Consider the following 16,475-nt stretch of genomic DNA (forward strand, 5'->3'; position numbering starts at 1 on the left):
GCCTGGTCATTAAGGGGGCAAATCCTTTCAGGGCTGAAGTGGTTAATGTGGAATGTGTGTTCCTTGCTAAAGAACATTATTTTCTATCAAGTTGCTATGGGTAAAGTTCAGCTTTAAAAAATGTCCCTCCCCTTATTCCTACCTATCCTGTTTACCAGAGGGGAGCTAGAGCTGTTGGATTTTGTGACCAGAGCGGATCGGATTGAAAATAGGTAAGTATACAGATCTTTTTTTTTTATCCAGGTGAAACAGGATCGGTAGGAGGAGGAGGGAGGGAACCTTTTTAAAGTGGTTGTACACCTCTGGACATTTTTTTTTTTTCTTTTTGTACCTGCACACTAATGTCATAATGTGCTAGCATTGCATACTAGCACATTATGGTAAACTTACCTTAAAACGGAGCTCTTCCAGTGCCAAGATGTCAGCATCTTCACCTGTTTTGCTTCCGGGTTTGCAGGCTCCGACTCTGGGACTGGCTGGAGCCACAATGATGTCACTCCCGCGCCTGCACGGGAGAGCCGCCGTTCACGGCACAGGGCTCTGAAGAAACGGCACGGGTGGCCGTTCCTTCAGAGCGCATGCGTCAGTGATGTCACTGGCTGCATCTACTATCAATATCTCCTAAATGATGCACCTTTAGGAGATATTTACACTACCCATAGGTAAGCCTTATTATAGGCTTACCTATAGGTCAAAGCAAGAGATGGAACTTTACTTCCACTTTAAGAATAATAAGACTTGGGCTTTTTTTTTCTACTTTAAGACAACTGTATGTTTTTTGTTTTTCTTTTCCACAGGGTTGATTGTAGATTGTTTAGGCCTTGTTTAGAAATCTGAATTAGAAACTATTGCCCAAAGAAATTACACTTAGTGCAGTATAAGAAAATGCAATTTGAAACTATCTTGTTGGTAGCAGCAATACAAATCTTATATCAAACTCATTAAATGACATTTGGTTGTGCATAAAGGACGTTTTTGTGTGTGAAATAAAAATTCTGCTGCTCAGTAAAGCTTGCCTATGTGATCCTGCACTATTGGGGACCATGCAAATGATGATCTTGTCCAGATGATGGCATCTGGGTCCTTTCCAAGGTGAGTGTAACCAGTTTATGTCAGAATCCACGATTGACAGTCATTTTCTGCAGGACAGGACTAGTCGGGCCATGTCACATCATTCTTTTTATTTTTATCTGTTTGTATGTTTAGCTGATGAGTAATTTTTTTGTTTTTTTTGTTTTAACCATTTATCAGTTTTTTTTGTTACCATATTGCTCATCTTCATTAACACCTTTTTTTTTTGCTTTCTTCCTTCTGTTCTCCACAATTTGCAGCTCCCAATTCTGCCCATGCAGACTTTGCAAACTTTGATGCATTCGGACAATCTAGTGGCACGAGTAGTTTTGGAGCGTTTGCCCCAGCGAGTCAGACACCCTCCCAGCCCTTAAGTACAGGTAGTCTTTCCTCTATACTGCAGTATGCATAGGAGAATCATTGCACTATATAGCTAATAAGCAAGGTGATGTCCTCTCCATCACACTCTGTGCTTCTGCATCTTGTTTGTTGTCTATTATTGTGTTTGTTGCTTTATTTTGTTGTGTTAATAAATATTTATGCCACGTTTGTGCTGTTTAGTAGAAGGCTAAAAAAATGAAAATGAGAAACCCTTGTGCCTCATATCGGCAGCCAGAAGTGATTCCTGCCCTTGGAGTCTTATTGTATTGAACATTCAGTGATCCTCTAGTCATCTCTATCAGTAGGTGACATTTGCTGTCTTTCTCTGTTTCAGGAGAAATACAGTACAATGTAAAGAGCAGCTGGGGACATGAACTGATAAAATCAAAAGTTGGCTACATCCAGTACTGAATGGATGAATTGTAGTGGTTTGTGAACAAGGACCCGAACTGCAGGCTTTTTCTGTGTCAGACAATCTACAGAAAAGAGTACTTTAGCTTATACATGAATGGTAGTAGGGAATGACATGTAGTTTGCTTACCCATTTAAGAAAATGTGTGTGTGTACACATATACACACACTCCGATCAGCCCTAACTTTTTCACCACCCACCTAATATTGAGTAGGTCCCCCATTTTGCTGCCAAAACAGCCCTGACTCATCAAAGCATGGACTCCACTAGACCTCTGAAGGTATGCTGTGGTATCTGGCACCAAGCCATCAATAACCGATCCTTTTAAGCCTCCGCTGGCTTGCCTTCTTCCCTTAGTACAACCTGGTTGCCATCTCTTCCTCAGGTAAGCAGTGCACACCCACCCGACTATCCACATTATGTACAAGAAAATGTGATTCATCTGACTGGGCCACCTTGGTCCATTGCTCCGTAAGCCAGTTCCGATGCTCACGTGACCATTGTAGGTGTTTTTGACTGTGGACATGGATTAGCATGACAGCCCCATGAGCAACAAGCTGCAATGCACTGTGTTTTCCAACACCTTTCTACTAGAATCGGCATTAACTGTTTCAGCAATATGCGCTAGGAGAGCTCTTCTATTGGATCAAACTGAATAGATAATCAATGTTCACTTTACCTGTCAGTGGTCATAATGTTATGGCTGATCAGTGAATGTATGTGTGTATGTATATTAACAATTTGTGTGTATATAATAAATTGTTTCTTTACCCTTTAGACGTTCCCTTTGTTCATCTCTCATTTAAAGTACCTCATGCAATTCTTCTTGTTATCGAATCTGTAACAGTATCTGTGTATAGAAGCTGCTGTATGATCTTTATAGCTCCCTCTCTTATGTGATAGCTACATAGCATACCATAGCAGCTGTGAAAACTGTGTAAAAATGCACTTTATTTGCTTTCACTTTAACTTCCTTCATTTTTGCTTTTCTTTATTGGCTGGATTTTGTTTTCTGTTGGCTCACTAATCTGTTTCCCAGTATTGGGTTTTCACAGCTGCTAAAGATTGCTAGAGAACTGTGAATCCCCCAAGTAATACCACTAAGAAAAACAAGAAGCAAAAAAAATCTTGAGCATTTTACTAATACATTACTGCTACTCCTCTGAGGCTGCCATTGAGCTGTATACCCAGCTATGGGATTGTGCTACAGACAAAATTTGACATCTCCAAATACTTCATCCAGGAGACAAACGCCACAGTGACCTTTTTAATCATTCTTTAAGTACACAAACGGGTTATGTTTACGTTTACACGAGCCTCACTCTCTACTGCCACTCTGAAAAGCAATCTGCGGTGGATCACTTTATAGACGGTGGTAAAGCAGTGGCTGCCAGGTAATTCAGCAGGCAATACTGCTCACTTCTGAATGGCTGTTTTTCTTTTTTGTTTTTAATTCCTCCACCCGAAGGGGGACTTTTTATTTAAATACAGCCAAGCATTTGGCTAATGGTTATAGCGTGGCCACATTGACTTGAGCTGTGTTTGTTGCTGCTGCCTGGCTAACGAGACCTGTTTGTATATAAATTTGGCTTGGCAGTCGGGGGCGGTAAACCTATGGCTCAACCAACTGTTTTTACCCCTCCAGGCTTGTGTAAACAAAGTCTTAAAGCAGGGGTCTCTAAGTATTCTAAGCAAAGGGCGAGTTTTCAGTCCTTCAGGCTTTAGGGAGGCTGGACAGTGGCCAGTGGGAGTAGAAAATGCCCCAGCATCAGTTCCCCATCATTGGTTTTAATGGGAGGAGTAGTGCACCTTTGATATCAATGAGAAGAATTGTGCCCCATTTTTGGTGTCAGTAGGGGGAATGGTGCGCCATCATTGGTATCAGTTGGTGGAGTAGTGCCCCAAGGGCCAGATAAAGGCAAGCAAAGGGCCACATCTGGCCCTCAGGTTGCAGTTTGGAGACCACTGTCTTAAAGGGTTAGTTCACCTTTACAAAAGAAATGAACACTGAACTATCACAGGACTCCAACCCAAAACCAACCCCCCCAACCACACGCACGGTCCTGTGTACCTCGCACTGCAGCTGGTCCAGCAGGCTGGGAATTTGAAATCCCAGGTCTTCTTCATCAGTGCTTCTGGGATAGACCAGATCGATTCTGCTTTGTCGGCATCATCTTGTGACTGCTGGACTGGCTGTAGGAGCGCAGACGGTCTAGCATCCCTGGAGGTGAGTACAGCGGGCACTGTGGGGTTGGGGAAGGGTGTGCGGTGTTCATTTCTTTATCGTACACCATAGGATATAGAGCACCATAGTAATCACTGTGGGTATATAGGCACCTTCAGTTGATGGACACTGGTATACCCAATACAGGAAGTTCACTCTCTATATAACCCCTCCTCCTACCAGGAGTACCTCAGTTTTTTCGCCAGTGTCTAAGGTGTTGATCTGAACGCAGCCCGCCGTGATGTTTGAAGTTTGGATCTGTCTGTTACAGCAGTATCCTGCATCGAGAATAAGGTAAGGGAAGAAGCCTAGGAACTGTAAAAAATCAACCTATGTTTTTTTTCTTCCATAAGTAAAATGTTGTCATGCCTAAAGTCTCCACTAGAGGAGTAAAATGCACATACCTTAGTACGTTGCTTCTCAGTCAGCTCAGAGTCCCAGCTAAACAGCATGTGTGTGGTCTCAGCAAGTCAGGGGGGATTCCTCATCCAGAACAAAGTTTTTTAAAAAAACAGCATGTTCGTTTTTCCCCCCTGGGCGAAGGGAGGTACAACAGTAGTTTGTACTCCCCCCCCCCCCCCCCCCCCTCCCCTCGGGGGGTGCAGCAGCGGCTTTCATAGGTTTATTTTTCTTTTCTTCACCACGGAAGCTTTTTCAAAACTTCCTGCCTCCCCAGCCTTCCCTTCCCTCCCCTCTCGCTCAAGAAGCATGTCGAATGCCGTCCGCGTGCGGACTATGGCTAGTTAAACCAGAGGTGGTGAGGTGTGTAATGATGGAGGGGGGCGTGGCTTAAGGTGCAGCGCCGTGTGCGGGACGTAAGTCCATGAGGAGCACACAGCGCAGGCGCTGAGGACGAGATAGATGCTTCACAGCTAAACCAGCTGGAGCCTGACACACAAGGCACAGAAGCGCTGGGGGGCACGTAAGGTTGATGCAGGCATTTCCAGTACAGGAAATAACATTTACACACAGCACTAAAGCTGAACTTTATTAGCAGCATTGTCTTTTGCTTGACTATTTGCTCAGTGAGTTGTGCATTTACTTAGTGCCCCTTGCTTTTTTGTGCTCAGCACTATGGCTCCCAAAAAAGACACCACAAAGGTACCAAAAATCCCACCCCCAGGCGCTGGGAACTCCAGTCGTGCCTCCACACTGTCATCCTCTCCTGAGATACCAGATATGGCAAGCCAGGGTGAGTCATTGGGACCAATTGCTGGTGCAGCTGCTTCTCACATCCCAGCCCCTGTATACGTGACTGAAGATGCATTTTCCTCTGCCCTGCAGAGCTTAGAAGGAAGATTAGCAACTTTAATTGCATCCTCCATCCAAAAGGATAGGAAGCGTGTTAGATCCCCCTCCCCCACCTCAGACCCTTTAACAAGGGAACAGTGGGTAGAGGAATGAGGTGTTACCCTCAGGCAATCAGGAGGAAAGGCAAACCGATTACTCCTCTGCGGAGGAGATACCAGTGGATGAGCCTTTTTTTCAGCCTCGCAATTTGAGAAATTGCTGGTACAATCTCTTACGGAGATGGTTCGTGCCTCTTTCAAGCTACCTCTAACGGAGTCAGCTGAAAGTTCTGTTTCTTCTTTAGGTTCCTTAAAACCTTCACAGCCTTTTCATGCGTTTCCTGTACATGCATTACTTGAAAAACTTGTTTATGCCGAATGGGATCACCCGGATAACCATTTTCTCCCTCCAAAGAGATTCACAGCACTCTATCCCATGGAGGAGAAATTCACCAAAAAATGGAATATACCAGCAGTTGACGCTGTGATTTCCAGTGTGAATAATAGTCTAACTTGTACAGTAGACAATGCACAAATGCTTAAAGATCCAACAGATAAAAGGTTGGAATTCCTGTTAAAATCCTCTTTTTCCTTGGCAGGGGCCGTTACTCAGCCTGAAGTAGCTGCAATGGGCATCTGTCAGTCCCTAAAGGACCAGTTTAGACAGGCCCTTAAGGAGGTCCCTGCACAACAGGCCTGCGATTTGGCTGAACTACCAAAGGCGTTATGTTTTGCCATAGACGCCATTAAAGACTATTCACAAGGCGTCCCGCCATGTGCTTGTGCTAGTACAATAGGGACGTCACGCTCCAGTTGACATCCCTATGACGAAACGCATAGGGCGTGGCCTATTTTGACGCTTTCGCATCATCTCCCAGAGGATCACCAACTTAAATCTGACGCTCTCCTGTTTTGATGACATTTGGTTGCCTATTATAAACTGCTTAAATGTGAGTACCATTCTGTCATCTGCATTCAATAAAGAGTGTTTTATGGTTTTACGCTATGGAATCTCCTCTTTCTTCTCTTATGCCTAAAACGTCACCGTGGCCCAGAAACAGCCTGTGGATTGCCGCACAGTGGCATACACTGTGACTGCGCATTACCCTCGCAGGGGTTAAAGAAGCTGGTGAGTGTCCGCATGATCACAAGACACGAGCACCTGGTCACCAAGATTAATACAAATACCTGCCTTGTTTTACAAAGATGTCAAGTTTTTCACTTAAGTTGCACTGAGCACTAGTCACGATTTAACCTATGTAATTATTCAGCAATGTTATGTTTGTCAAAGACTTTTAAATCAATCACTATATGGGGATTTTATGCGGATGGAATAGATTTGGCTAAAGTTATTTTTTGATTTCATCCCCTGTTCCCCTTCCCCCTCCCCCAATTCAAAGGGGGCCAACCTAGCCGTTAAATTTGCTATATGCGATTTTGTTTATATTTTGTTTATAATTTACATGCGACTTTAAATGTGGGATTTGGCTACACACGACTTATAAAGTATTTTTTAAACTAGGACAACGTTACACCTACACACTCCAAAGGGGGTCACTTTGCTGTTTTCTGTTTGGTTTTATTTTCGTTGAATTTTTTATTTACAATTTTGGTCTATACTTTATATGCGACTTTACATATGGGATTTGGCTACACACGATTTACCAAGTATTTCTATGAATTAGGACAGCGCCACACCCACACACTAGCCCTTCACTTACCTTCTGTTTTTTCCACCTTGGTGGAAATCACATCTGTGGAGGCAGCAGTCCTTTATGCGATTTCTTCCATTGTTTCCATTTTTTTCCATTTTCTCCACTGTTTTCTCCACTAGGACAACGTTACATCTATACACTCCAAAGGGGGTCACTTTGCTGTTTTATGTTTGGTTTTATTTTCGTTGAATTTTTTATTCGCAATTTTGGTCTATACTTTATATGCGACTTTACATATGGGATTTGGCTACACACGATCTACCAAGTATTCTATGAATTAGGACAGCGCCACACCCACACACTAACCCTTCACTTACCTTCTGTTTTTTCCACCTTGGTGGAAATCACATCTGTGGAGGCAGCAGTCCTTTATGCGATTTCTTCCATTGTTTCCATTTTTTTTTTTTTCATTTTCTCCACTTTTTTCTCCACTAGGACAACGTTACACCCATACACTCCAAAGGGGGGTCACTTTGCTGTTTTATGTTTGGTTTTATTTTCGTTGAATTTTTCATTTACAATTTTGGTCTATACTTTATATGCGACTTTACATATGGGATTTGGCTACACACTATCTACCAAGTATTCTATGAATTAGGACAGCGCCACACCCACACACTAACCCTTCACTCATCTCCATGGTGTCTCTAGGATACAAACTAGAGCTTCGGGAGTATCCACCGTCTTGTTTTCTGAGATCAAACGTTCCCAAGGATCCAGGGAAAAGGCAATCTCTGTTTCGGGCATTAGACCGATTACTGGCTCAGGAGGTGATCATACAGATCCCCACAGAAGAGCAAGGTTTGGAGTTTTATTCAAACCTCTTTACAGTACCAAAACCGAATGGAGATGTCAGACCCATTCTAGTTCTAAAAAATCTAAATCCGTTCCTGAAGATCTGCTCCTTTCGCATGGAGTCGATTAGGTCAGTGGTTTCTGTCCTACAAGGAGGAGAACTTCTGGCGTCTATCGACATCAGGGATGCATATTTGCATGTCCCTATATTTCCCGCTCACCAAAGGTTTCTGCGGTTTGAAGTAGAACAGCATTTTCAGTTTGTAGCCTTTCCCTTCGGGCTAGCTACAGCACCCCGGGTGTTCACAAAAGTTCTGGCCCCACCTCTAGCCAGGTTAAGGGAACAGGGCATAACAGTCTTGGCGTACCTAGACGATCTGTTGCTAATAGACCAGTCGGTGGCTCGTTTGGAGCAAAGTGTACGCATTACAACCAGTTACCTGGAAAGTCTGGGTTGGATTCTCAACCTAGAGAAGTGTTCCTTAAAACCGCTAAAAAAGCTGGAGTATCTGGGCCTGATCATAGACACAGCACAGAAAAAGGTGTTCTTGCCTCAGGCAAAAATAAACGCTATAAGAGAGCTGGTGCGGATGGTCAGGTCGAAAGGAATTCCCTTATTCGCCTTTGCATGCTGTTGTTAGGAAAGATGGTGGCTTCATTCGAAGCGGTTCCCTATACCCAGTTCAATTCGAGACTGTTGCAAACAGTCTGCTTAGAACAAAACGATTCAAGATTTAGACTTGCCAATGCAGCTGTCTCCAAGGGTGTCTTCCTAAAGCCTCAGTTAGTGGTTACTAACCCAGAATCTGCTGAAAGGAAAATCCTTCAGACCAGTTATCTGGAAAGTGGTAACGACAGATGCCAGCATTTCAAGCTGGGGAGCAGTACTAGAGAAGACAGCTGTCTAAGGACAGTGGTCAAGAACTGAAAGAACCTTGCCTATCAACATCCTAGAGATTTGGGCAGTGGGCCTGGCTCTGAGTGCCTGGACTTTCAGGTTATTTTCTGGTTGACGGGATTGTCCTGTCGGGATCCAGTCCGACAATGCCACAGCGCAGACAGAGGTGAAACATATTCTAACTAGGGCAGAAAGGAATGTTCCGTTCCTATCGGCAGTCTTCATTCCAGGAGTAGAGAATTGGCAGGCACCTGAGTCGCCAGCAGTTATTCCCGGGGGAATGGTCTCTTCACCCCGACATTTTTCGGGCTGTTTGCCAAAGATGGGGGACTCCGGACGTAGATCTTATAGTGTCCAGATTTAACATAAAGTTAGTCAACTTTGTGTTCAGGATAAGGGATCCACTCGCATGTGGAACAGATGCGTCGGTGACCCCGTGGGATCAATTCACTGATTTATGCATTCCCCCCCTATTCAGTTGCTGCCACGACTTCTTTGCAGGATCAAGCTGGAAAGAAAGCCGGTAATTCTGGTAGCCCCAGCATGGCAGAAAGGTCCTGGTATGCAGAAATCTTAAAGATGGCGGTGGAGGATCCATGGTCCCTTCCACTACGGCCAGACCTGCTCTCACAGGGGCTGATATTCCATCCTACCTTACGAACGCTAAATTTAACGGCTTGGCTATTGAAACCCACATTCTGAAGAAACATGGGCTTTCCGGGTCAGTTGTCTCTACCTTGATTAATGCAAGGAAGCCAGCTTCCAGAACTATATATTAGAGTCTGGAGGGCTTATGTTACCTGGTGTGAATCCAAGGGTTGACACCCTCGGAGATATATCATAGGCAGAATTCTTGCCTTTCTACAATTGGGGGTAGAGATGGAGTTGGCCTTGAGTACTATTAAGGGCCAAGTCTCAGCTTTATCGGTCTTATTTCAGAAAACGCTTGCTACACATTCTTTTGTCCGGGGTTTTATGCAAGGGGTGATGCGGATTAATCCGCCAGTTAGATCACATTTGAACCCTTGGGACTTGAACTTAGTTCTGTCAGTGTTAGAAAAACAGTCATTTGAACAGATACAACATATTCCCTTAGTCCTTCTGACAAGGAAGTTGGTGTTCTTGGTTGCTATAACCTCAGCAAGGAGGGTTGCAGAATTGGCTGTTCTTTCTTGTAAAGAGCCATACTTGATTATTCATGAGGACAGAGTGGTGTTGCGCCCTCGTCCAGATTTTTTGCCAAAAGTGGTCTCAGGTTTTCCACCTGAACCAAGATATTATCCTGCTATCGTTTTTTCCAAAACCATGTTCCAGGGAGAAGTCACTACATTGTCTTGATGTGGTGAGAGCGGTCAAAATCTATTTAAAGACGACTGCTCAAATCCGGAAGACTCATGTCTTATTTTTACTGCCAGAGGGTCCTAAGAAAGGACAGGCAGCGTCGAAATCCACTGTTGCTAAGTGGATTCGGCAAGTTATAATTCAGACTTATGATTTAAGGGGTAAGATTCCACCTTTCCAAGTCAAAGCGCACTCTTCCAGGGTGGTTAGTGCTTCTTGGGCAGTGCATCACCAGGCCTCCATGGCTCAGATCTGTAAGGCCGCAACTTGGTCTTCAGTACATACATTCACCAAGTTTTATCAGGTGGATGTGAGCAGGCGTGAGGATATCGCCTTCGGGCGCAGTGTGCTGCTGGCAGCAGTATAGGTCCTCAAGTCTGGGGGTGCCTTATGGGTTGTGTCTCCCTCCCCTCAAATAGCATTGCTATGGGACGTCACATAGTGATTACTATGGAGCTCTGTGTCCCATGATGTACAATAAAGAAAATAGAATTTTTATAACAGCTTGCCTGTAAAATCCTTTTCTTGGAGTACATCATGGGACACAGAGGTGTCCCGCCCCTCTTACTGGGGTTTAAGTATATTGCTTTGCTACAAAAACTGAGGTACTCCTGGTAGGAGGAGGGGTTATATAGGGAGTGAACTTCCTGTATTGGGTATACCAGTGTCCATCACCTAAAAATACCTATAAACCCACATAGTGATTACTATAGTGCTCTGTGGATTTTACAGGTAAGCTGTTATAAAAATCCTATTTTCTATGTTTTTCTCTAAAGGTGAACCAACCCTTTAACACTTTGTTTACACAGGCAGCATGGAGAGGGCCATGGGAAGTAAAAACAAGCAGTTGAGCTAAAAGTGTACTCACACTAAAGTTTTTCTATGTTTTTGCTATACTATGGTGTAAATGTGTTTATCTGTATTTCATTTAGTATTGTAACAAACCATCTTGCACCAACTGCTATGCTGTTTCATCTGCAACAGAAGCTCTGTCAACTGCACGTTGTAAAAATAGCCCCACAGCCCTTCATGTGCTTTTCTTCACTTGCGCTTATCTTGCTATTGGGTTACAGGTATAAAATGTGAAATGAGAAGGGTTTGTTACATGCCTAAAAAGAAAAAAGCTTTGTGAATTAAAAATGTCAGTGGCTGTGTTGCTTCCGCCCATTGATGAAAAGCTTGGTTGCAATTCAGTATACACTATGACATTTTTAGCAAGGTGTACCCTTAGACACCTTTCACATTGAGGTGCTTTTCAGGCGCTTTTGCGCTTAAAATAACACCTGAAAACTGCTTCCCATTCATTTCAATGGATGCTTTCACACTGGGGTGGTGCGCAGGAAAAAAATCCTGCAGCCAGCATGCTTGAAGCGCTTAAAAAAGCGACTTTGTATATAAAAAAGGAATGGGAACTGCTGTTTTAAAAGTGCTGCAAAATTTTTATTTATTTATTTTTAAGACACGTGACCTTAAAAAAAAGCATGCCGCAAAAACGCCCGCAATTTTCGAGCACCTCAGTGTGAAAGGGGTCTTAAAGATGGAATCCATACACAGTGATACTTTTATGGATGGATACTTGTGGGCTGAATCATGTTTTTGGCTTTTTATGCTACTCAGGACTTCCAGCGACAAAATCTCCATGCCATGGTATTTGGCAGTAGGGTTGCACCAATACTAGTATCTGTATCGGTTCCGATACCGAGTATTTGCACAAGTATCAGTACGCGTGCAAATGCATTGATACTTTCAGGCTCGGCTCTTTGAGCTGTCAGTGGGTCTCCCCAGTGTTAAAGAAGTCCGGTAATTGGAGCTGTCAAAAAAAAAAAAAAAACACAACCAACATTGCTCAGCCCTGAAATATTAAAATAAAAAGAAACATTGTTTCTTTTTGTATATTTGTTTCTTCATCTGCAGATCAAATGGGCTAACAAATGTTCCTCTGTTTAACCCCTTAATAACCCTTATTCTAATCAGCCTTAATTAACTCCCTTTTCTCCTCCATTTAATTATTATTTTCCTGCTTTTTTTCACGTCTATTTTATAAAAGATAAACAATTAAAACTTTTTTATTTGCTTTGTTAGTAAATATTTTTACACATATATATTAACATATATTTACACATTTCACATTGAAAAAGCGCTAGATAAAAAAAAAAAATCTATTAATTTCATTTGTAAATAGCTTTTCAATGCTTTATACCATTGCTGACAGCTGAAGTTAAAACAAAACAGTTGCAGTAGGTATCGGTAATTGGTGTCGGCGAGTACTAAAAAAAAAGTATCAGTACTCGTACTCATTGTAAAAAAAAAAAAATGGTATCGGTGCATCCCTATTTGGCAGTGCTCCACCTTTATCACACTCCCACTTACTCTTTAGCAAGATCAGTCCCATATTTACTGCTTTCACCTTTAAGGTAAAGTAATGTAAAAGACAGTTTTGGGGGGTAAAATGCCTTTGTTAAGTCCATGGCATATGTTTGTGTGTAACACTGGCTCAGAGATTTTGCAGTTGGGGTGACGAATGATAAAGCCCTTAGTTATACTGAAGCAGTAAAGGCCATATAGCTGCTGGTGTTCCACTATGACTGAAGCATTTTTAACAAAATAACCATTTATAGAGACTGTCTTCTAAAGCAAGACACCTGTGTGGATAGGCTCTCATAGATTTATTACTCAAGTCACGTGTACTGGCCTCTGCAATCGCTCATTAAATTGGTGTTAACCAAGAACTAGCGTGCACCACAAAGTCAGAGTGGCTGTTTCCATTACAGCCTAATCACACAGGTGTTTGACAGGTGTTTGAGACAAATTTCCTAGAAGCTTGTTGTTTTTAGTATTTTGTTATATGTACTATACTGTACTATATGTACATAATTACCAAATCCAGACACTTTTTTTAATGTTCTTGCTTTACTATTTAATGCGTCTCTAAGCAGACATCAGATAACTTTAACCTCATTCTGGGGCTGTGAATTGCCAAGTAGGGATATGATGATAGCCCCAAAGTTTGCATTTTAAAACACCAGTGAGTTATGTCAGACCCGAGCGTTTCCTTTTAACACGTTTCTAAACCCAGGACCCTGCATTCACTATATCTGGTCTCCCACAGTACACCGAAAATGGAAATGCAATTTTAGTAAATGTAAACTTCTAAATACCTTTTCTCAGCAGCAGTATATAGCAGTCTTGTGACTTCTATCAGTGTCCGGCTGAGCACTGGTTAACGCTTGTAGGAGTTTTCATTCTCCTCTGACTGTACTATGAGGCTGCATGACCTGTCTGAACAGTGCTTTATGGCCCTGTGCTGATCACATGCACCCTCCCCCCAAAAAAACCTTTCTAGCAATGCACACCAAACTGAGCATGTGTAGAGTGCCTCCAAGGCTCTGTTCTATCAGGAGATGGATTGGGGACAGTTTAAAGAAGGGGAGGATCAGAGAAGACAGGATCAAACAGCCTTTTTAGACAATGTGAAGGATTAACCCCTTAGGTTCCACAGTGAGTAAAACAAGCATGCATTACTGCAAATACAGACTGATTTTACTGTTGTAGGTTTAGTAACACTTTAAGTATAGCAAGAATGTCTACCTGGGAGAAAATCCTATGCTGTCCAATAGAGGGCCCTCCATTCCTAAGTAATGTGGAATATCACACTGCACAGAATGTTCTTACAAATAATTCAGCATAATTACAAAAGGTTTCAGGGCCTTCTATATAGTGGTGACAAGACAAGGATTCCCCAAGGGGGTTTTTTAGGCAGCAATACATTGAATGTTATTATAATAATAAAGTAAGTCAAGTTCATAACGTATATAAAATGTGTAACAAGTTTATTTAAAAGTACAAAATACAGACTCTGGTTGACATGTACCAAAAATCGACATATAACATCATCCATGGTTAAAAAACGTGTCATCAATAATGTCCATATGAATACCCCAATGCATTTCGACCCATTGGTCTTCTTCAGGGGGGTTTTATATTCTAGGAAAATATGTCACAGTTAGAGTTTAAACTTATAACCTTAGTCAATATGTAAAACATTTACACAGCATTTAGCATTGATAAATAACTGTATTACATTGTATCTATGGAGGTATATTTACCATTGAGTGGATGATATGGTGAAGATGCACCAACCAAACCAGATTGTTTAAAAGCATGAAGGCCTAGAGATCCCAGAGGCCGCACATATCCCTCCGTGCATCCCAGGCACATCCGCAATCCATTGGACTTGCAAGGGGTCACACATTTGGACAGGGGAAATGACGGGGGCAGAGCACCTGCCATTGTATATAGAAAAGACTTGGTTAGGAACCTTAGTAGTATTGTTCTCAAAATATCTAGTGCCGTAGGGCAATAGCTAATTAGCCCTCAATGGAGTGATTGCTTGTATATATGTATATTACTGTTAATCAAACCTATTACTCGGAAGTATGTATTTAATTGATAGTATAATAATTAAAGGATACAAATGATGAAAAATGTGCATGAATGACGCATGATGGGTGATAGAAGGATGTTAAGAATAATAAATCCAATTAGAGCATGGATGGAGAAAGTGAATGTGCTGATAGTGCCATGGTAATGATGATGGATGTGAAGTGATCGTGTGGGAATGCACTGTGAGAATGGTGTAAAAAGAAAAAAACAAACTAAATCAAACCAAACTGTGATAAAAACTAAAAATGTGTATGGGTGCCAGTGAACAGATCAAGCCAATTGTTAGGAGTGTATGGGGTGAATGTAGAGGTTGGAATGGTGAACATGTGTATGAATAGTGATGGCTAGAAGTGAAAAGACAATTGTACTAAGTGAGTGTATCCAAAGAATAGTTAGTTAGTGATGGTATTATTAATGATGTTAGAATCGATATCAGCTATAGTGGGTAAACTAAACATAGCACTTACCTAGTGCTGGATGCTTCTCAGTATAGTGGCAGCTTTACAAGGATACAACTACAGAGCATCCAAGAACTGCCAATTATATAATCACAGGGGGCTAACCTACGACTTGCAGGTGAGGAACTCCTCCCCAACGTGCCAATCCTCACATGTCCATGGCGCCGATTGACGGCGTCTGTGTGGCCCCCTCGGCGTTCCGGAAGGCGGAAGCCCCGGCAGCCGCCGTCACCTCCGACGCAATTGCGTGACGTCACGACGCCACGCGCGTGCGCAAAGGAACCCGCACGCACGCGACGTCACTGATGGTCCGGAGGTGATCGCGGGACGCCGCCGGCACGGGGGAAGCTCCCCACGACTGCCCTTAGGCAAAAGTCTTGTCGTGGAGACCATAAGGGGGAGAATCGCAAAAGCATAATGCGTCTCCCCCCCCCCCGTGCCGGGAAGTCAAATGGAGATGGGAATGCCACCCCGGGATACACAGCGGACACAGCAGTCCATGGGCAGTGAGCCTTACATGCCAAAACAAAGTGGTGTGGCCACATGAATGTTGTAGTTCATAAATTTGAAAGTAGTAATGTATATCTAATATGTCAAGATGTTAAAAAATACATTAAAAAGGCCAGGAACATATACAAAAAACCAACAAACCAAAAAGGTCAGAAGATGGGGAGGGAAAAAAGTGTTTTCCTTCATCTCAGGAGCAATGTTCTCCCATGCCTACATGGTAGATATGTTCTACACCGGGCAACATTCTCAAACCATTGGAACAAGGAACCAATTGGAGCGAGGATGGGGAGGGGGAAAAATGATTGTTTACCCCCATCCCAGGAGTGATATTCTCCTATGCCAATAATTGGTGAGTGCAATCGTACTGGGCAACATCTTCAAACCGTTGGGATATGCCCTGGCTCGTATGGGGTCTCTCATGTGCTAGAAGGGGAAACGGGTGTTTAACCACCCAAATAGAAGAAAAACAATGGAAAAACACATATACGAGAGCGCCCAGGCTGCACAACCCAAATGTATACAGAGAAGACAAGACAAGGATTCCCCAAGGGGGTTTTTTAGGCAGCAATACATTGAATGTTATTATAATAATAAAGTAAGTCAAGTTCATAACGTATATAAAATGTGTAACAAGTTTATTTAAAAGTACAAAATACAGACTCTGGTTGACATGTACCAAAAATCGACATATAACATCATCCATGGTTAAAAAACGTGTCATCAATAATGTCCATATGAATACCCCAATGCATTTCGACCCATTGGTCTTCTTCAGGGGGGTTTTATATTCTAGGAAAATATGTCACAGTTAGAGTTTAAACTTATAACCTTAGTCAATATGTAAAACATTTACACAGCATTTAGCATTGATAAATAACTGTATTACATTGTATCTATGGTGGTATATTTACCATTGAGTGGATGATATGGTGAAGATG

General features: G+C 42.6%; 1 protein-coding gene across 10 annotated transcripts in view; it reads left to right on the forward strand.

Moving 5' to 3' along the window:
- AGFG1 (ArfGAP with FG repeats 1) overlaps positions 1-16,475 on the forward strand; it is a 150,471-nt gene that overhangs the window by 96,224 nt on the left and 37,772 nt on the right. For 7 of the 10 annotated variants that reach the window (XM_073625676.1, XM_073625675.1, XM_073625681.1 and 4 more), the window contains exon 6: positions 1,332-1,451. The exons of the other annotated variants lie outside the window; for them this stretch is intronic. In XM_073625676.1, the coding sequence (XP_073481777.1) occupies positions 1,332-1,451 (120 nt within the window). The remainder of the gene's footprint in view (positions 1-1,331; positions 1,452-16,475) is intronic. 10 annotated transcript variants of the gene reach the window in all.

This window comes from Aquarana catesbeiana, linkage group LG04 (genome assembly GCF_042186555.1).
Source record: "Aquarana catesbeiana isolate 2022-GZ linkage group LG04, ASM4218655v1, whole genome shotgun sequence".
Taxonomy (NCBI): domain Eukaryota; kingdom Metazoa; phylum Chordata; class Amphibia; order Anura; family Ranidae; genus Aquarana; species Aquarana catesbeiana.